General features: G+C 46.3%; 1 protein-coding gene and 2 long non-coding RNA genes across 3 annotated transcripts; 2 read left to right on the forward strand and 1 right to left on the reverse strand.

The window, feature by feature from the left end:
- Window positions 1-836: 836 nt before the first annotated feature.
- Window positions 837-6,544, forward strand: LOC115615909. Its single transcript, XR_003994163.1, has 2 exons — window positions 837-919; window positions 2,908-6,544. It is a non-coding gene; the product is annotated as an uncharacterized LOC115615909 (long non-coding RNA).
- On the reverse strand, window positions 6,195-22,135 carry PPP2CA (protein phosphatase 2 catalytic subunit alpha). Its single transcript, XM_030504627.1, has 7 exons — window positions 21,734-22,135; window positions 9,772-9,981; window positions 9,118-9,291; window positions 8,846-8,935; window positions 8,311-8,472; window positions 7,619-7,737; window positions 6,195-6,947 (listed from the first exon to the last, which is right to left on the reverse strand). Exons 1-7 carry the CDS (start codon window positions 21,833-21,835, stop codon window positions 6,875-6,877), a joined length of 930 nt encoding a protein of 309 aa, XP_030360487.1. The 5' UTR covers window positions 21,836-22,135; the 3' UTR covers window positions 6,195-6,874.
- Window positions 6,910-12,005, forward strand: LOC115615911. Its single transcript, XR_003994167.1, has 2 exons — window positions 6,910-6,997; window positions 8,694-12,005. It is a non-coding gene; the product is annotated as an uncharacterized LOC115615911 (long non-coding RNA).
- Window positions 22,136-22,137: the final 2 nt, after the last annotated feature.

Genomic DNA, 22,137 nt, shown 5'->3' on the forward strand with positions numbered 1-22,137 from the left:
TCTGCTCCACTGACACGCTGGGAAGCTTCCGAGAGCTGAGCCTGGATTCCCGGAGCCACAGGGATAGGGGTTGGTGAGGGCTGGACCTGGGGATCCTGCAGTGAGGTGTGACCACGGGATCTGAGCCAGAACCTCAGCTACACATAGGGGAGGACGAGTGCTGCAAAATTCCTCCTGTTTATTTCAGGAAATAGAAGATGAGAGAGATTTTTTTAAAGCAAGTAGACACATCAAGTTGAAACCCAAACTGAGCTGACTGGGTGAGTGTAAACCCAGAAAACATCACAATTACTCATGTGAGAGAGACACTGCTGAGCTCACCAGCCTGGGCTGCTGCTGCTCAAAGCCACCTTGAGGCAGCAGCAGCAGCAGGGGAGGAAAACTCTTGTTCTCTTGCTCTGGGAAAAGCCAGTTCTGGCATTTCCACTTCCTCGAACCTTGCCTTGAGCAGCATCCTCGAGCAGGCGTCGCTTCTCATCCACGCTGCACCCCGGCCACTCGAGACAGAGCCCACCACTTGCATGAGAGTCCAGTTGACTGCCAGCACTCAGCCCCAAATCCTGTCCAGCAGACACCAGCTGGGTTTTCCTTTGCCAACTTCTTTCTTCCTCCACCACCACTCTCATTCCCCTTGTATAACCACAGGGATTCAAGAGAGTTTAGAAGATAAAAGACAGGGGGAGAAAGAAAAAGATTAAAAATAGAAACACACCTACTTGAAGTGTATTTGCAGCATCTATTTCCTGACCTCACTCCACCTCCACGCTCCTGAACAGGCTCGTTTCTGTTCCAGGTGTGCACTGGGATCCTCGGAACCCGGCCGCTCGGGAGGAATCACGCTCAGTCCAGCGGTCGCTGTGCACATGCTGCCGGGTGAGGGTCACCCACCTCCAGCCTGCCCAGGCCGCCGAACGGAACGGTGCGTACCCAAACGCTGCGGGCAGCAGGGCAGCTCCGGACACCGGGACACCGGCACACAGCCACGCGGTGGCGCCGGGGCTCGCTCCGTGGGACGGGAGGTACCGGGGCAGGGAGGGGGGAGCGCTCACATGAGCTCCGTGACCTGATTGACAAGAGCGGACTTGCTTTAAATGGGCTTAAGAACGAGTTTAAGCAGCAGCGTAGAAAACTGTGAACAGCCTCACGCTTGGCTGAATGAACTAGGTGAGCTTGAAAGGGTTGCACGGCCCTGGGGTTTGACCCTGGAGCTGTTCAAAGTCCAAACACCAGATTCTGGGCTGTTTCTAATGCCACAGATGATAAAGAGGAGTTGCTTTAAGGTTTCAAAGCCCATGGGAATAAATACAGCATGTTTCAGAAGTCAGGCGAGTTCAAAGTATTTTTAAGAGAGATTGCAGGGAAAAGGGGCAGTTTTGAGACGGCTCAACTAAGGCGAGATACACTCATGGGCAGACACAACAGAGCACCCTGCACCAGCCTTTCTTTGGGAGGGAGAAGACCAGGCTCCAGGGAGCTGCAGCCCAGGTCCCTGCAGCAGCAGCAGCTGTGCTCCTCTTCCCTGAGGACAAACACGGCAGAGGAAAAGGAGGGAAGCTGCCTGCAAAGTGGGTCAAGCGTGGAATAAGCCCTGCAGGTTCCTCTCAGACAAGGCTCTGCCAGGGTCCCCCTTTTCCTTATGAAATAAGGCAGAAGAGAAGCAGTGGCCACTGACCACTCCTGCATCATCTGCTATGCTACAGTGGGGTTTTCACAGCAGGGTTTATGATGAGGCAGGGTGGCAGTGGGTGGCTTTTCCACCTCCTGATAAATAAAGGCAGTTGGGAGCCAGGCTGAAGCCTTCCAGCCCAATCGATCATGCAAGTATCAGTTTATAGAGTACACTCCTCTTTTGACAGCTCAGCACTTGTGGTTTTAAATGCATAATCCAGGAAACAGTTTATGTATTTAATGAAATATTAAAAAAACAACAAAAAAAACTAAACCAAAAACCCCCACACTTGTGTTTGGGAGAAATCTGATGGGGAAGGTTAATACAGAAGTCACCAAGACTAGCAAATAGCAAAGGGTTAGATTGATTTATAGTCCCATGCAACAATAGGAGTATCTGCAAAATGGACATTGTTCTCCCCCCGGATGCTCACCCCAAATGGTGCTGCTCCTCTTCCCTCGCCAGGCGGGCAGTAGGTGGCAGGACACAGCCGTTTGCGAGGCCACAGCCACCAAGTGAGCCTGGTTTGAAGCGATCAGAACCTCCCCGTTGTTTTTATTTCCGTTGATGTTTTGCAAACCACAACCAAAGCCTTGAGAGCTTCACCACAGGCTGATCAACGAGCCAACAGGACAACCTCTGACTCGGGGTTCATGTACCATAACTCAGCAACATGCTGCTGTGAACACTGAAATAACATCTGGGGGGAGACCATGGTCCCCCCTCCACAAAGCAGCACCAGCCCAGATGTGGCTTTTCCTGGCCTAGTCCAGAAAACTTCCAAGACTCGAGATTCTGCAGCCTTGGCAGTGCCTCCCTGTTCTAAAAGCTGGTATGTCCCACCTGGTTCTACACATTATGTACATATAATATTTAGGTGCTATTAGTGATTTACACACCGGCAGCCATCAGTTTAATCTTCATCCAAAGCAGTTGTGTTCACCGTAGAGTAATTAAGAGATTGAGAGCTGTAGCTCAGCCCATCTTAAAGAACAAAGCTTTTAAGCCACAGCACAGGTTTTAAAAGGCTAAAACATGCAGCACTGCTTAATTTAAACCCAAAAGTGTTGTTTCAGCCCTTTTTCCCCTGTATATATGCCAAAGAACTCTTGTCCCTTGCTCAAGAGAGCAGCCTGCCTTTATTCTCAGCCAAAAGCAGCAGAGCCAAATGAATTAGAGCACTGAAATAACTTCTTAGCAAACCACAGAAGCTGACTCATGAGGTGCTTACTCTGCAGGGCTGTTCCAGTGCACTCCTGAGGACTGCAAGGTTTCCACACACCCCAGTGGCATTTTTACTTAACTCTTTACCCATTTCCAACCTCCTCCTGGAGCCTGCAGAGAACTACTCCTCGGTGTAGCACACAGAAGGCACCCTACACATTCTGCAGGACTTCAGAACCCACTGCTCCAAAACCTAAGCTCATGTAAACCACGGAAATGGTTGTCAAAAGCATGGAATGCCAAAAAGCCATTTCTCTTGTGTAAAACTTCACTTTCACCTATCCAAAACCCCCTAAAACGTATCTTGAGAGGAAGTGGTGACAAGGGAACTTCACCTTCACCTTCCATTGATTGAATCTGGAGCTGTATTTAACTTGAGGTTACAAAATTGTGAGTTGTTCACATCTGCCCCTTCTTACAGACCACTCTTCCTGATGAACAAGAGCATTTATCCTTCTGCTCCCTCCTGCTCCTTAGGCCACAGCTCCCTCCACGGCAGGAACTGTGCTCCGGCACTACTAAGGAAACAAAGATGAAGGGGTGAAAGGGGAAAGACAGAGGAATGTGTTTACTGCACCATGGAAAAAGGCCCAAAATAAACCTAGCACTTGCGTAACAGCTTTTGGTTTGTATTGTACATAAGGAAATCCCTTACCTTTGAGATTCAGCTGGAACTCCTAAGTTGCCAACGCAAAGACACAATTACTTCATGATTTGAGTGTCCGAGTTCACAACTATAAAAAAGAACAGAACTTCCCCTCACACGGGACATGGAAGCAGGGACTGGCAGGTACCAGTAACCCTCAGAAATCTCTCTCCTCACACTTCCAGATGGCCTTTGATACTAACCAGACTGAAACACAGGCAGATGGAATGTCCAAGCTTTCATCAGCAATCCATCCACTCGCCACCTCTTCCCTAAGGCAGAATTGATTCTGTCACCATCCACACAGGAAGGAACAAGGTAACCAGCTCTGTCTGTCTGCAGCAAGGATCCTCCTGGGGTATTATGGGGAGATCTAAAACGGGTAACGCTGCCTGAGCAGCCGGGGCAGGGACACGGATGCAAATGTCAGCAGCTGGAAACAATGACACGAGGACGAGGTGACAGACACGTGCGGTGCTTTACCTTGGAGGAAACAACCATTACACACAGCACTGTCTGCCCATCAGTGCATGGAACAGGCAGGAGAGAGGGGCGGAGAGAGCATGAAGGCAAGTCTCTGCACTTCAAATCAGCCTCCGTTTTCCTTTCAAAACCAGTTTCTGAATGTTTCCCTGTGCAGGTGTGTAATTTTGTCTTGATTTTGACCCAACAACCCCTCAGTTCAGAAGGAGGGGCCTCTACAAGTGAAGGGCGGTTACTTCAGCCTGATACACAAGTCCAGATGAGTGGCTAAATAACAGGACATCAAGCGTGACTTAAGCGTGACACGGTATGGAAAGTTCAAACCCCTCCTTCATCTGTCCAACAATGGGATTCTACTGACTCCACCCAAATTCTGAGGAACAGAAGAGGAAGTTTCAGAGTTTCATTCATGGTTGCCTTCAACAATTTACACCCCAGTGTCAGCCTCCTCACTAAAAACCAGGTTCAACTACCCCATTAAACGTACTGAACTACCAGAGTATGGGACTTCTGGCTGCTCCTATTTCACAGTTCATGGATTCACCAGTCTTTGGAGTGAAGGAGGAACATCACCACTATCTCCAAAACAAGTACAGATCCTCATTACACTCATTTATTTCTCTGCAGTCAGCACCATCACAGTCTGAAGTGAAGGAAGTTTTGCTCAGGTGAACCAATGTATCAGACAGTAATGACTTATATTGGAAGTTTTCTTTCTCCTCTTGAATCTTCCAAGTGTGCTTTTAGCTGCTGGTGACCAATCTCCATCAGAACAACAATTTTTTGTTCACAACCTGATATCCTCATTGAAATCTTCCTCTGGTCAGTCCCAGCCATCAGTTAGAGGGGAAAGCACAAGAACTGGGGTTACTTTCTACCTTTTCCAATGACTTTACTAACAACTGCTCCCATTTGTGTACAGAAACTGAACAAACAGAGTGGTCCCAGCCAGAGCAGGAGGAATCACGCTCACTGGAGTGACAGGGAACACAGAAAATAGGGCAGAGTCACTACTCTGGGAGGAAAGGTGTCAGTTAAGGCACAAGGTCCTGCCTACAAAGCCACTTGCAGAGAGTGGCAAGTGAAGGGAATTTGAAGGGAGCTACTCTCTACAGCAAACAGTGATCAAAGCAAAAGTTCCTGATACACTAAAAAAAGACACTTCAGCAGCACTTATTTTTAGGACACATTTCTTCCTGTAAGAGATCAAACTGCAGAGGAGCAAGTGCTCCCCAGAAACCATTTGGAACCCAACCTCCAGGACAAGGCTGAATTCCTGCTGAAGGAAAGGAGCAACCACTCAAGCCGTTCAGAAGAGGGATGAAGTAATGCTTGGTGAAATGCAGCACCTTCTTTGCAAGATAGAGAATTCAGCAGTCCTCCACAGGCAAGAAAGCCCCAAAAAGTGTGTCTAGGACTAGGAATCCACGTATGTTTGCAAAAACCATATAGTACTTGCAAAATATCTGTAGTGCCCCTTAGAAGCAAGCAGTGTAAGTAACGAAAACATTCTGTGTGGTGGAAACTCCTACATTGCGCCCAAGGAATTTAAAGTCTCTTAATATTAAAAGTCCTCTATTAAAACAACAGTCAGACACGTCTTGAGACACGGCCAATAAATTTTAAGCACAAGCCCTAAGAAGGCATAAAATCTGAGTTTCAGGATTCAAATTCTGAGACAAATCAGTAGGAAGGAACTACTTTAACAGAAGTGAACACAAACCACCCACCGCTGGTTGTCAGGCTGGAGCTTGGGCAATACACGTGCTACTAAATTTCAACTTACTTCCTTTAATATTTAGAAAACTGGTTTTATTCTCAGTTTTTCAGCAAATGAACCAAAGTATGTTAGTACCTACATTGGAAATGGCTCAAACTCAGATTTACACTCGGATAAAGCCAGGCTCCATGAATTCAGTGATCCTCTATCTGCCATTTCTGAGTACTTGGGCAGAGCAGCGTGTCAGGACCAAGCGGCTCCGCTCTCAGCCGCACGGTGCCACAGGACCAGGCACCTCCCTGGCACACAGAGAGAGTTCTCCAGCACCCTCCAGTCACCTCACTTGGAGTTAGTTAGGGTGGAAATTCCCATGCAAGTTTCTAAGCCCCATCCAGCTCCATGTCAGTTCATGACCCCGGAGCTGACCTGAGATGCAATTAGGATTTGACGTGTTTCCATACTTAGTTCACAAGTTTATTATGAAAAACGCTGCAGCTCTGTCCTGCAGTCACATTGTTTTACAGAAAAAACCAGTTCTGTTCAAAGTAATTCACTATCCTCGGACAATTACAAGGGACAATATGGAAGGGCCAAGAGTGGAAAAGGGAACTGAGTGCAGACAAAAAAAAAAGGAAATCAAATACAATTAAATTAAACAGTATTCCCTGAAAATAAAACCAACAGTTTCAGAACAAATATGAGGCCTTGGTACTTACTTTAAAAATGTTCTTTAAGCTTCAATGATTGTTTGCTGCTACCCTTATCTACAGTCATGCTGAATAAAGCTAGAGCTAAATGGAAAGTTAAATGTATTCACGAGGTGTTAATGTCTACATCTTATTATCTGCAGTCTCTCAGAGAAAGCAAAAGTAACTACAAATAGCGCTATGCCAGAAACTGGGTTCTTGACCAACAATGTTGCTTCAGCATGCAATGAACTGGTTCATTCTAAAGTGGTCACAGTTGTTGACGACAAGAGGCTTTGTATTTGAATATGGCACGTCTTTTGGTCCATGTGAAAACAAGTTTGAATGTTAAATATTTTCTGACACTTTGGAGTTACTGTTGCTCTTCCCGTTTTCTTTAGGTCAACATACGGTTCATGGCAATACTGTACAGGGCTAAAATCTCTTTACAGGAAGTAGTCTGGGGTGCGACGAGTCACATGCGGTTCACCTCTGCGCGGCGCCGGATCGAACTGCAAGCTGAAGAGCACAGCTATTAGTGACCCTGCAAGAGCTCCCGTGACATTCACGTATGTTTTACGTGTGACTTACAGTAACACTGGCCCTAATGCAGGTTTGCAACCAATTAAAGTCTTCTAGAGTAAGTCTTCAACCTTCTACACCTTCTATTAGTACCTATTTATATCCCCCGTATTTTAAACGCCTCTTATGATTACTACGAAGGACTGGAGAGAAATGAATCTTTAACATTCAAACTGGTCAAATGTGACTACGTATTAGGAAAGTTGAAGTCCCCAGTAACTGTCAAAGGGGGCAGTTTATTCAGTGTTTTTGCCTCGTTTACTAATGAAGTTGCTGCTGAGATAGTTACTTAGAAACCTCACTAAAAGAGGTTTTACAGAAAAAAACAGTTTTGACATCTTGACATCTGAGGAATTCAAACATTCTGAAAGTCAGGACATCAGCCCAGGTGTGACAGAGCACTCCTACTCACAAGTCACATACTTTCATTAAACTCCACTTACACAGAACAAAACCAGGGAGTCTCACTTTAATCTGACAGACAAGATGTCTTTAGATGTGACTAACCCAACAATTCCACGTTCTCTTCACCTCCCAAAAGCATATCTTACTACAGCAGCTATCTTAAAATCATGGACGATGGCATTCCCATTTTTAAGCATACTTACAAGGAGTATTTTAGAGTATCATCAAGTTCCATGATTGCAGCCTGGTTGCCACAGCGGTAACAGTAATTTGGGGCGCTGAAAATCGTTACTACATTTCGGTCATGGCACCAGTTGTATCCCTGGAGAGGGAAAGAAAGGTAATGATGACAGCCAAGTTCACTGGCTGTGCCCACCCCATATAACCACCTGACTGCTAACTACATTTTTAATGTGCAAAACCCCAAGTGGCATTTGTAGAAATAAGATGTGAAATAAGATGAAGGCTGTATCTTTGTCTCCTTGAAAGACAAAGGAGTTTTGGCCTTCATGTGTTGCTTCTTACTATTAAGCAAGAGCTAAACCTATTACAAATAATGCACATTTATGTGCATTTTCTCATTGAGAGACTCAACATTTATGTTTGGGAACCTTTTTATCTACAAAGAAATGCAACACCACATCTACTACTAAAGTCTGTTTTGGGATGTTACTGTAGATTTTCAGAACAGAGGCCAAAATAAAGGTTACTCCACTGTCATACTGAGAAACTCCTTTAGTAGCACATGAATACTGTCAAAAGTAGAGTTTCTGGAAGCCTCTCAGCTGGATCAGAACTGTGACAGCAGCATATGCACCTCTCTGACACACACAGTGCAGTATTAATGGAGCAGCTCTGCCATCAGAGGTTGATACACGCCGGCTGTCCTGCTTACCTCCATTACCAACTGATGAGCTCTCGAAACCAACGTAAGGCCATTAGCATGGTTAAAGGTTTCTGAAATATCCTGTCCAAATGTATAACCTGCACCTCGAGGAGAAATGCCCCAGCCACCACGATCATCTGGGTCTGACCATAGCAAGTCACACATTGGACCCTGCAAGAGACACACAAGATGTTTCAGAACCGGAGTGCAAAAAACCAAACCCACAAAACACCTGCACACGCACCAGCCCTGCACAACCAGCGCATTTAACACTTTAAATACTGCCAAGAAGTTGACCTGAATGAAGAATATTCATAGAAGTATTTCTCACCTCCAAAATCATTCAGTTGTACCTGCTGTGATGCCAGGCACACTACAATACGTTTCTTTAGGCAAGAACGTGCCCGTTCACAAGACTACAACAGGAAGACAGCACTGTCATCCTGCTGAGCTGTTCTGAATTTCATTTTCAGCCCATGTACTCAAGCACCCAATATGTGCTGAATCACGGATCCCACCAGTTTATAAAGTTCTCTTTCAGTACCTCATGGGGAACTTCCTGCAAGCGATCAAGTGCTCTGATGTGATCCAGTGTATCTATCGATGGAGAGAGGCCACCGTGTAGACAGAAAATCTGCAACAGTGAGATATAACAAATGTAAACGACTGGGAAAACCTTCATCTATCAGTACCATTATAATTGTTTAGTGTATTTAGGAATAAACATGCAAGAGATTCCTTTCAAGCTGAGAGCTGATAGAATACAGCCTAAACAGCTCCTTTTACAACTAGGAACACTGTCAAATACCAGCGTACCTGGCCATCCACCAAGGCAGTTAGAGGCAGGTAATCAAAAAGGTCTGTGAAGTATTTCCAAACATTTGCATTTCCGTATTTTCTTAAACATTCATCATAGAAACCATATACTTGTGTGATTTGCCTGCTTTCATGGTTCCCGCGGAGAATTGTGATGCGTTCACGGTATCGGACCTAGACAGAACACCTCAGTTTAGAAGCAGTAAATACACGTGTCTTCCCCAAAACCCCACCAAACCATTTGCACCCCTCACCCCCCATCATGTGTCCATAAAGCAATGAAAACCAAACCCTTTTCAAGCTGAAAATTCAATTATAAGCTTTGAGAAAAGAAGGGATAATTCATTCAAATCTTCAGCTGCCAAATACTTTGGAGATTAATTCCAAATGCTATTCATTGTAACTAGTGGACTTCACTACATCTGTGCATTAAGATGATCTCCCCAAGGGAATTATTAAAGATTCCCACTTAGGCAAGTAAAAATAAATACAGCACTAACTGAACCTCTCAGAAGCATCTTAGAAAACCAAGACAGCCAACATTTCGGTTTCTGTACATAACGCCAAAGTAGTGCAAATCAGAATAGATATTAAGCACAGGCAGGACAGTAAATATATACATTTTTATACAGAATCATAGAGCTGAGAAGTTACCTTAAGAGCTACAAGCAATGTGACTGTTTCGACTGAATAATAGCCTCTGTCAACATAGTCCCCCATAAACAAATAGTTTGTGTCTGGTGATTTGCCTCCAATTCTGAAGAGTTCCATGAGGTCGTGAAACTGGCCGTGGACATCCCCGCAGACTGTGACCGGACATCGCACCTCCTGTACGTTAGACTCCTTCGTCAGGATTTCTTTAGCCTGGAAAACAACACACACACATAGATTGTGAATGGCTATGAACAGCCATTTCATCCAGTGTGCTCCACCACTCTACCACTTGCTCTCTTCATGAACTCTTGTCCCTTCCTTCTCTGAAGCACTTGAGAGAAGAGTTTACTTAAAATGACATTTTGCTTTACGCAACCCTGCATTAGCAGCAGCAGTTTGGTTTGGTGGGGTTTTCCCCTCCTTGAGGAAGGTATTTCAGAATTAGTTTCCAGCATAAGACAAACTTCAGACTTTCTACACAAACAGTTCCATGAAGCCTAAACCACCGATCATCACAGCTCCAACTGAAGAAGTCCATAGGGATTTGGAAACACTACATCTAAAGCTCATGCCAGTCTTATCTCCAATTCAAAGCCTGAATTGGACATGGCTGAAACCAAGGCTTTCCCTTGGGGATGTAAGCACAGCACAAGCTCTCTGAGCAAGTTTTGTGTTTGTGTCCTTAAACCAAAGCAGAGAAACATCTTTGTCATCACCACTTGTTCCCCACAAAATTCTGTCTGTAAAAGTTGCAGACAAAGGCAATTCGTGTGAAGAACAAACTAAATATAGCATCAGAAAGGTAACTCTGAAATCCTCAGAATTCCTTCATCGTACCATCACGGTGCCAGTTGCTGCAGCTTGTTCTCAGCACAGCCACCAAACACATGCCACAGTAATTTTCTAAATCAAGAGAGTATTAGAAATATAAATAGTAACACGTTTACAAGCTACATCTACAAAGATTTCCATCCCGTTCGACTGCCAGTGCTCCTGTTCAGACGGGATCCCTTTTCTGCCTCACTGCCGGAATGACAAGAGAACACACAAAACCTGTGTTCCATTTAGAACCCAAGGTGGTGACGAGATTTGCAGAGACAGCACCAAATACCACCTGTGCGCACGCCACGCTGGATCCAAAGTGTTCTGAAGCACACACCAGATGGAAGAGCAACACCACATTCATTTTAGGGTCACTTTTGTTAACTTTCTCAGACCTAACCCGACACCTGAAGCAGAGGACTCATTTTGGGGGGTTCTGCTAAGTGAAGTATTCTGAGACAACAGAAAAAAAATCACCATAATCCAAAGAGCATTACATTTTAAAAGGTTAGGAAAGACATCTGAAGTTAAATTTGAACAGTGTATTGAATCCTGGGTATTGACATGAGCCAACCCATTAAGGAACATGCTGTGTCCAACCTTCCACCCTCTTCACGGAGCCATTAGCGGGACAGTGGGGACGCTCCCACCCCCAGAAGGGGTCTCACTGCTGCCGCACGCTGCCCAGGAGAACCACCACGGTCACCACTTCAAACAAGGGGAGCACCAGCCACACACAGCTTAAAGATGGAGGGGCACGAAACTCAGTGTTTCATTCAACACTGCAAAGAAATGCAAAAATGCGATTGTGGTTTAGCACCCTGCACAATACAGAGCTTTAGATATTACAGCATGAGCAGCAGAGTTAAATCACTCTGCAGACGTATTTACATCAAAAGTCAATCTCATGTGACAGTTTCCACTCATGCCGTGCCTAGTTCTAAAGATAGGTCATTGCTGGCTTGTGGTAGATGCTAAAAGTGTACATTTATTTTAAGAGATCCTGACTTAAGTTCATTTTTATGCAGTGACACTCACCGGATGTTTTGAAGGTGTTTTAACAGCTTTCGCCTCTTCTAATATGCTATTACATTCAGAAGCTTTAAGCACCTTAATTCTCCTTTTGACAGAGAATGTTGCAGATGCTGATGGTGCTTCGACATGAAAAGCCTCCTCTGTAATTAGGATGCTTTCTATGGCTGTATTTTCTCAAGGCAGTGGAAGCACTGCACAAGGAATGCAGCATTCATTTTTCATCAAAGGCTTGCAGCGTTTGTGCTGACTGAGATTTAACTGGCACCGTCCTCAGCAACGGAGCTGTTGCTTCCTCATTTTCTGAAACATTAAATCACTCAGCTACGCAGACGACCGAACACCGAGGTAAGTCAGACAGCTACCCTGATGGAAAAAGACTGTTCCAGGTCAACCTGCAAAACAGCAATCTCCATTTAAATCCTGCAGCGGGGGAATGCTGGTGAAGGGATTTCAGCATTTCCATGTTCTGAAACAAGTTTCATGGAACAGCGTGTTACAAACTGCTCAGTCCATTTACTGCCTTATGTCCCACAGCACTAACAGTGGCACATGCTAACATGCTTAAGCAGTATATTTGCCTCTACCAGAGAGCTTCAGCAGAGCTGGAAGTGGAAAAAATAACACCCTGAAAACAAGGCACCACCAAGTGGCTCATGAACCATGCCCACATGTGCACATCACATCAATTCCTAGGAAAGGGTAGAGCAAAAACTGTTTCAATGCACTGTAAGGTAACACAAGTTGGTACAGTAACAGCACATGTAGTACTACAATTTCACAGTTCCAGTGCCCTGGAGGCAAGCTGTCACTGCTGAAGTGTGACACTGACCCTGTCCTGGACCCACCACCCTGGGCAGCCTCATCCGGTTCCGCTCCCTCATTACTGCTCCTTGCCCCAAGACCACAATGATGCTGCTTGCTCAGCCACATCACACAACTCCATCCTCTCCCCCAGCAAACTGGGCTTCCCACCAGCAGCTCTCCTACACTTCCTCACCGAGAGGAACCAGGAGAGCATTTTTCAGCAGCCTTCAGTAGAGAGTACATCTTGATCAGGCCACCTGATGAAGCAGAACTAAGAGACACACACCCGATTCCTTGTGCTTCAAAACCCCAGTGACCTATCGCCACCATGGATAATAGTGCAATACTTTGCAGTATTTTGCCATCAGCATTTTGAAACATCCAGGTTTCGTTGCCTGTCACCAAGATAAACAATTATGCAATTCTGAAACAGATTTTTCTTGAACTCTTACTAGTGCTTTTATTTCTAAGTCTTTTTTTCAGTTCTTAACACTTCTTCACACTAAGACAGCCATGAGCTCCTGTATGTCTTCAATCCTTTTAAGTGCCCCACACCACAGAAAGTTTAACTTGTGGTGGCATTGTTACTTAAAATAGATTAACTTCAGCACAAACTTGGTATCACAGCCTTCTACATTAGTTCAGACCCTCCCTCCCAATCAGCTGAACTGTTTATTCAGCACTATACACCTTCAGCTTGCAAAATCAAATGCAAATGGATACAGATCAAGAATGAAAAGAACCCATTACCTCAACTTGACAAATGCTGATTTTACAACCAAGCACCAATAGAGTCCAAGGCAGACAAACCATGTAGCTATCAGACATGGTTGCACAAGAAGATCATAAGAAGTAAGAAAATGATGTCACAGACAACAACTGCTGAGGTGGAAAGTCATGTATTTTACATACTGCAGCCTCACCATTCACACAATAAGCACATACCAAGTACACTTCAGCTTAGTCATAGTGACTGGCATTCATTCCTACTTGGTATCTGAAACACTGGCTTGCTCAGCTGTTTTGCTGGAAGGAGACAACTTGTACCATCCGAAAACAGCCAGAAGACAACCAGAATAAAACCACTACTGGGTTAAACACACACAAAACCAACACATTTTCTCCTTATTGTAAAGCAAGTAGCTGGGTTTTAAGAATTAAAACATTCTGGACTGCTGCACATCTCCATGGCCAGATGAACAGCGACGCACTGTTCTGGTGCCTCTGTTTACAAAGCACATCCATGCAAAACACTGTTCTTAAAATACAAAGATTAGCTTCATTGTTTTAGGACAATGCAAGATCCAAGTGTAAACTCTGCATTTTATAATGAACAATCAGAGACATGAATTAAAAAGCCTGTATGACAATTAAAGCTACCATATGATTTTCAGATCTTCATAATGAGATGCAGGGGCTGTATGTCTGCAGAGGTATCTCCTGTTTCCCTGGTTCCCCGTATGTATCTTCATCCTGTGTGCCACAGATTAAGGCTCTGAGTCAAATGCCACATAAGCTATAATCCATCCATTCTCTCTCTGAACTCACTCTGCACTGAGGACAGGCAAGTGTCCCTCATGAGCAGAGCACATCACCAGCCCTGCCCCACAGAACTCATTTCAAGTGGTCCATTGCTAAAAAAACCCTATGAATCCATCTGTACCCAAATTCCTTTGTGTTTCCAGAACATACCAGAAGGTTCTCAATTACTGCAACCCCTTCTTAGAGCCATACATTCTAGCAGGAGCTCTGCCAACTCAAACGAAGCATCTACCCTGAAAAAGATTACTACTAACTCAGGAAAGGAAATACAACCATGAGTTTAACTTGACAACACAGCTCCAAAGTCATGCTTGCAGATGGTACCATGTCATTCTTGGCAGACCAGAATTCACACCTGCAACCCACCACGCTGTCTAGTAAAGTGTGTGTGAAGCAGCAGCCACTGTAACCAAGGAAAATAATGGGTATTTGTAGTTACCATAAAGATGTTTCAATGAGATCTAAGACTTAAATCATACCCATAATTTCCTGTCATCAAGATGCACAGGATGTGACTAAAGGCACAATGATCAGCTAATTGGGATGAACACTGGCTTTAGCTGGCCTAACACTGTGGCCAGGAAGAGATTCCAGTTCCAAGCAAAGTCATCCATTACAGTCAGCAAGTCTTCTGCAGAGTGAAAGCATGCACTTCCTTCAATGTAAGGGTTTCCCCCACTCTTTACTTGCAGAGGAAAGGGAACACGTGCAGACAAAAGATGGGCTCACCCTTTCTAGAGCAAAAGGGATTCTCATTCACTGTCTGACATCTGAAACAAAACTTGAGAGATAAGGCCTCCAAACCCACCCTTCCATGATGAAGGTACGAGGCACATACATATCACACACACGGGAAACCAATTCCTGCTGAGCTTTGGGATCCACTGAGGAGTTCAGTGTGAACGGAGAAGTAGGAACAAAATTCAAATACAAAGCTCCCCACTGACATTTAATTATTTAGTATCCCAAAGTAAGCAAATCCAGGATTGCCATCCAGATAGAAGCCACCACAGCAGCAAAATACTCTTTTCCCAGGACTGAAGAAGAAGATAAAGGATCTGCTTCCTCTCTTGTTTATGACACCTCCGTTTCTAACCCCTTTCATTACCAGCAATGCTGCAGGTTTAGAATTCAGTGAAGGAAAACCAGGCTCCTGGTCAGTCACAGCACAGCCTCTTAGAACACACGTGTCCCCATGTGGTCGTAGCCGCATTTGAGCCTTCATTTTCTTGGGACAGGGCATGTAGAACTAACAAATGAACTCAGAAGTTTCATTTTAATTCCAAGTGCACAAAATGAAAGGTTTGGAGCTTATGTATCAATGACTGTCAGTGAACAAGAACAGGCAATTAACTAACCAAAAAGCATAAAATCCAATCAGCTTTACACCTCACAACACACAGCAATGTACCCTTCTTCACTGCTCCACTACCCAGCAACAACTCCCTTATTCCTTTAGCAATTTCCGTCTGGTTAGAAGAGAGAAAGTTAAACACAAGATGTTAGCCAAAGGAAGACCAATCCTAATGCCAGTACTACATGTAAGATGAGACAACAACTTTCCTTCTCCTGCACACTGAAGAAGGTCTACACAAAGGCACCCAGGCAGTAAACTCCTGCCAAACCACCCTCTAGTCCTTTGTACTGCAATGCAACGACTGACACCCTTCCCAGCCCTGACAGTCCCCTCAACACTTCCATTTGGAGAAACCATCAGCAGTCCTACACGCTCAGCATGACTGGAAGCAGTGTTCTGTCCCTTGGAGGCAGATTTAAGAGAAGGGGAACAGCTATTTAAGTAGCAGTAGTTGACAAGACCAGATGGAAAATGAGGATGGGATTATTTGGCCTCATACAGACCTTAGTGCCTTTAACCTTGAATTAGAAGAAAAACAAAGCCTAGAAAAATCTTTTAAAAGAAACGCAGGAGGCCAAATAGCTGAGGAAAGGCAGATGCCTCCCTCCCTACATGGGAGCCCTAAGGAACACAGCAGCAGGAGCAACGCACGAAGCTGACCACTTCCACAGAGAGGGGCTTCATCCCATCTGTTGAACAAGCTGCGGTCATTTTGTATCATTCCAGTTATTAATAGGCTACAACTATTCCCAAACTAGTTGTGCCTGATATCCCCAGGTCAGCCTTCATATAGTAAACTCAAAAGGTTTTCAACTCTTCCTCTCAAGTAACTCCAACCCCAGCTAGGAAGGGTCATGTTAAAGGATACCAGAGGAGGATGGGGTAGGCACGTGTGTCAATACTCAAGGAACGGATTCAAACCCAACTAGCACACATGTAACACCTCTGTGGGAAGGTACTGTCAATGTACCCAGCAGAAACGTTGGAGACCCAACTACTGAGCAGTTGAGCTCCAGTATTTATTCTTTAGCCAGGAATTAACTGGCTTTCCAGCTTAACACACTGCTTAAAGAAAAGGAACTGAGGGCCACAACTGTGTTACGGAGCACGGGTGTAGTGTTCAAGGGCTCCTAAGCAAGGATGGGAATTCCATCACTGCTCCACTGACTCCCCTCACACAGCCCTTTGTCCGAGGCCTCCGCACCTCCCGCAGGCACAGCAGCCGGGGTGGGTACTGCACTGTGTAAGGCAGCCAAGTGACAACCCGAAAATGGTGAGGGAGCAAGCACAGAGCAGCACCGCCATCAGCTCTGCCCAGGCAGCAACCTTGCCACAGCTCCCTTGGAAAGGACATCCATCTGCAGCCTCATCCGTGTCCTGAGTCTTACACTGGTAGAACTCAAGCAGGAACTTGTTCTGCCTTACAAGTGCTTACTTCTGTTAGCTTAAAATAACTTCTAAACCAACACAGAAATACCTTTCACTCCTATTTGATCACAACTAATGCTGTAATTAAAAAAAACCCACCTGTCAGCAGGACTCAATTTTACAGTATTTCCCAGAATTGGAAAAAGAATTAGAAAGCTGCTGATGCTACAAGAACCGGCACATACACAACTAAATTCTCATACACCCAAGTGCTGTGAGTATAATCAGCACTAGGTGAGAAGCCTGGCAAGGTTCATGCTTCAAATGCCTTTTGTGTAAAAAGACAATTTCCATTTTATATTACCAACCATCACAAAAAGAAATAAAACCACAGAACACTGGGAGCAAAAGGATCTTTTTTTGTGGAGTGTTCCAGAATAATCTGAAACACAGTTATTAAAATGTCACCAAAAGCTTTTTTGCAATACACCTGCAACTCTTCAGAGATGGAAGGTTTAATTATATGCACCCAGCAACAGCTTGATCCCCAGGTATCTTCAACAAAGCAGCAGCAAAGGAGTCGTAAACCACCTTCTGGTCTCCCACAGCCCCGGAACAAGTGAAGAGGCCCCTCCACACACAGCACTGGCAGCAGTGCAAGGGTCTCCTTGCCAGTGAATCCAGCAGACAATGCAGCAGCAAGGAGGAACTGAAATGCTGCACCTTCCAGCCCCATGTTCTTCTGCTGGGGTAGGGGCAGAGGGACACAGAAATGTCCAATACGCAGCCTATGGAAACTCCCACTAGCTGGAAGATCTGGAGGGGAGGGTTTTTCAGTTGATTTACAGCAAGTTCAAGCAGCAACATTCATTTTTACAATCAGCTTAGTCTGAAGAGTAGTTCTATGTGCTGGTTACGTGCAAGGAGGTGGGAACGCGGAAGCTAATGGAAAAGCCCCTGCAAATGCAGCTGAGGACGGTTTAAACCATTCGCTTTTGGCCAAAAATAATCAGCTAAGAAAGGCAACTCTCAACAGCAGAGGAGGCAGAAGGGATCACGTGCCTGCCTCTGTCTGAAAAAGAAGTGGGGCAGGCATCTCAGGACAGTAACAGCTTAAAACACAGCAGTGAGATCTGCACAACTTGCCAGTGCTGTGCATGAGAGGAACTGAACTTGGGTTGCACAGAGAAGGTTTTTTGACCCAAAAGAAAGCTTCAGCATGACATACTGCCCTCCCAGACCTACAGCGCTTAACCTAAGCAGCTCACACACTGCAGTGGGTCCATTCATGTTTGGTTAGTTCTCAGCTGTGATCAGTCTCTTGGTTGGAAGATCTGGTGTTAAACAAAGGTGGAAGTTCTGCAACAAGGAAAAACATTAAAAAATACACCATTGACAAGGACTGTACCAGAGAACAGGATGGCCCAGAAACGTATTTATACTATGAAAATTAGCACTGGTGACAAATCAAAAAGCAAATGTAACCGAGATCACTGTCACAGATCAAAAGCTGCAGGAGACAAGGCTTGAATCGAGGTTTCTGGAATGCTTCACCAGTATCAGCCCTTCCCTTAGTTTAAAAGATTCTGTCTATTCAGACACACTTTACTAGTAATGCAAGCACATGGGAAGAGAAGCCCAACACTCACACAGCATATGACCAATCCGTCATCTTGTTCTACAAACTGGATACCACATCCAAACCCAGTGAATTACAGACTGGTATTTCCAGGGGAGAAGAGGCTCTGACACCTCTGCCTCCACCTGCACTAGACACCTGAAACAACGAGTGGAGACTCTATCCACAGGTTCAACTCATTCCTTTGGGCATTTTTAGACTATCATCCCACCCTCCTGAGCAATGTACCACACGCCCACCACCTGTGATGTATGTGATACACCAGTAAGGAGGCAAGACCATTTGCCTCTGCCCTCACAAAGTATGGGAAAGAAGTGTGTTCCAAACCAGCATCCTTCCATTCAACATGGCCAGTGGAAAAAACCCTCACCTGGCAATGAAGGACTTCCTTTCTCCTCTGTTCATGGACAACAGTCAATAAACAATTCAGTGTTAACAGGACAAACACTGCTGGTACATAACAGTGACTATACAGTGGGCATTTTAAACACTTCAAACCTTGCACTGATCAATTCCTTAAGTAAAGCACGTACAACTGGTCACACAACTGATACAACATAAAATACATTCCACATAGCAAGCCTGGAGTAGCTTAACTGCCACTCGGAGGATCCTACATTTTCAAATCACCTGTGGAAGCATTATGTATTATTCATGGTTGCAAATTATTCCTACACTTGGAAGACATTTCTCCTAGTTACCACCACCCTGCAGGTAACCAGGCACAACGCAAGCTGCACTAAGTAACTGGGATACACGAATGGCCACATTTAATTGTCATGTTTGTACGCAGCTGTTAAGTGCTTTAGATATCAATAGTGAAATACAAGAGAGCCCTCAGGCTTACTCCTGTTAGGCACCAGTCTGCACACATGAAGTCCCAGCAGATCAAGAAATACCAGTCAGGAAGATCATCTGATCAAACAGTGTTATGGGGGAAATGCCCTCGCAAAGGTATTTTGAGTTGTTTATTTGAACTAACCCGAGCTACAAATCAAAGTGGTGCAGAATGACAGTTTATACCTAGTAGGGTCTTTATGTGTCCTTTGGAACAGTAGCTATATTTGACACTGTCCTTAACACATTAAGCTATTTATGGAAAAACATAACCTTTGGGTGTGATTACATCCACGAAACTACTTAAGACAATCAAAGCATGAAGCACAACTCAGCAAAGTTTCTGAGCGTCAGTGCTGGAAGCGTGGAACATGTGAAAGCAAACGCTGTCCCCCAGCAGGAGGGCACAGAACTCAATCAGTGACCTGCTTTCACAAACACAGCTTCCACTCACGGAGGCACAGGATGGAAGTGTCAGACTTCAAGAGTCTATTTCCAATTCCTTGTAACCATGGAGGAACTTAACTCCTCTTAGCAGAAAGTCCCAGTAAATCCACCTGTAGTTATCAGCAACAACTCATCTTTCCTTAATATAAACAGCCACGTGGTTGTGCTCTGCAAAGTGCTGACCGCAAACTAGTCACAGAGAGGGAATTTCAGCTCAAGCACAGCATCATGTGCTTGAGAGAAATGCTGCCTTTGGTCTGGAGCTGGCGCATATCCACCCAACTCGAGGCAGTGTGAGGCTGCTAAATGCTATTTTTCAGGTAGACTTCTCTCACATTCTTGTGGTCTCTCAAACACAGCAGCTGAGGCACGCAACTTTCTGTGACCTTTCCTTTCCTCTCCCATTATTTTAGTGACCAGCACTAGGCATTTATCCAGAAATACAGCTCACTTCCATCCTTCATGGGGGAAAATGAAGATGTCATCTTATGCAGTACCGATGCCCGGGACTACAGTATCCACAGAAAGGCATTTCTAATGGTCTGCCCACTCCTCACCTACCTAAAACCCCAGCAAACTGAAAGCTTTCTGTGTATTCCTCATGCTCCTGCAAGTTACCCCACAACCTCACAACCCTCTCACGCAGTATCCAGGACCCTGCACCAGCACCAGTTCATAAATGATGCCAAGTGGAATACTCGCCTCTCCAACAAAGCAATCCAAGGAAGAAGCTGGACTGCTGTCACTGGAGATGCGTATGAAAAAGTCATGCAGTGACATTGCCACTTGCTTGCAATGCAATTTAAAACACACAAACTGTATCAGATGGTAACAATTTTAAGTTACTGGAATACTAGTGAACTAAAATTTGTACTCAAGCAAGAACCTGTCTGGCCAAAACCACCTCAAGTTCCTTAATAAGTTCATAGACAGTCCTCTGGAAACAATTTGCTTCCAAACCAACATGCTGTAGTATTTGAAGGCATGATGCCAAATTTAAGCTATTCTAATTACTCCTCGTGGCAGGTACACCGGCTTCTTTAGAACCCAATACATCAGTAACTTCCCATATTCCTTAATTCCCAGTTCCCAAACAGTCCATAAATATTTCTACCTTCAGTCTAGAAATGCAGGAATACGTAAAAGCTCCAGTAACCAAAAGAACTGCTCAGCTATTAAGTTACATCCAGAATTAGAAGCCAATTGGAAAATGCAGCTGGATGCTACTGAAGGCGCTCTATCCTGGCCTGGTTTTATGACTCAATCAACACAGTACTCGAACATCCAAGTCTCCACATCCTCGATCCATCACCATAAAAATAAATGGCTACATGGGACCTCAACTGTCTGCTCGGAGAATATCATGGAACCCAGGACCTTATTCAAAGGAACCAAAGTCCGAAAGCTACTCCACCCTCCAACGAGTTCTAAACGCGGCTGGGCTTATTTGTAGCACGAAAATGAACAAAATCAAAGCTGCTACGTTCCAGCAGCAGCTCTTTACCCCGTGTAATTTTCAGTCCGTTCCCATAAGCTTTTACTTTCATTGCAATAAGCGACGCTTTCGGGGCTGCTTTCACGTTCGAACCGTACCGTGACAGCACAGCGCGCCGATTCACCCGCCGCCGCCCCCCGCGCTCGCCCCGGCCGCGCCAAGTGGGGCCCGCGGGGAAGCGCCGCTGCCGGTGCCGCGCAGCCCGGCCGGGCCCACCCCCCCCCGCCGCCGCGGGATGGCGGCCCCGCTCGGGGGTCTCTCCCGAGAATCCCGGCAGCGGCGCCATTTTAGGAGGCGATGAAAAGGCGGGAGGCGGAGCCAGGTCCCAGCGCAGCAGGAGGGGGCGCGGATCCGCCCGCGGAGGGGCCGCGGCTCGCCCGGCTCCCCTCGGCCCGCTCCCCCCCGCCAGCCGGCCCCGCGGAGCCGCCCGCTCACCCCCGGCGCCTCTTCCCGCGGCCCGCCCGAGAGGCGCCTCCCCGCGCCCGGCAGCGCCTTCCCCGGCTCCGCGGCCGCTCGCCTTCCCGCCGAGAGCCCGCCGCGGCCCCGCCGCCTCCCCTCAGCGACCAGCCCCTGAGCCCCCCCCTCCGCCGCGGCCCCAGCGCCGGCCGCTCCTCACCTTCTCGCAGAGGCTCTTCACCTGCCCCTCGGAAAGCTGCTTGCACTCGTTGAGTTGCTCCACCCACTGGTCGAGCTCCTTGGTGAAGACCTTCTCCTCCATCCCGCTCTCCCCCTCCTCACCGGCTGCTGCTGCCGCACCACCCTGGAGGTCCTCCCTGCGATCCGCGCTCCCAGCGGCGGCGGCCGCGACGCGGCAGGACGGGCCGGACGGGGCCGGTGTGGGGCGGGCGGCGCGGCGCTCCCCTCCCCGCTGCTGCAGCTCTGCCGCCCGCTGCCTCGCACCACACCGTGTAATGGCCGCCGCTCCTGACGTCACCGCCTCGGCTTCCACTACGGGGAGGGGAAGGGAAGGGAGACGCCGGCGGGGGGGAGGTAACGGCGCTTGCGCGATGGGGAGCACCA

The sequence above is a fragment of the Strigops habroptila genome, chromosome 12, assembly GCF_004027225.2.
Source record: "Strigops habroptila isolate Jane chromosome 12, bStrHab1.2.pri, whole genome shotgun sequence".
Classification (NCBI taxonomy): Eukaryota; Metazoa; Chordata; class Aves; order Psittaciformes; family Psittacidae; genus Strigops; species Strigops habroptila.

Excerpts from the sequence above, each read along its gene's own strand:
- PPP2CA (XM_030504627.1), bottom strand. The coding sequence starts at position 21,835 with ATGGAGGAGAAGGTCTTCACCAAGGAGCTCGACCAGTGGGTGGAGCAA. Across the intron at positions 8,936-9,117 it reads CTGCCTTGGTGGATGGCCAG|ATTTTCTGTCTACACGGTGG; the intron begins GTACGCTGGTAT and ends TCACTGTTGCAG. Across the intron at positions 6,948-7,618 it reads GATACTCTAAAATACTCCTT|CTTGCAGTTCGATCCGGCGC; the intron begins GTAAGTATGCTT and ends TGTGCTCTTCAG.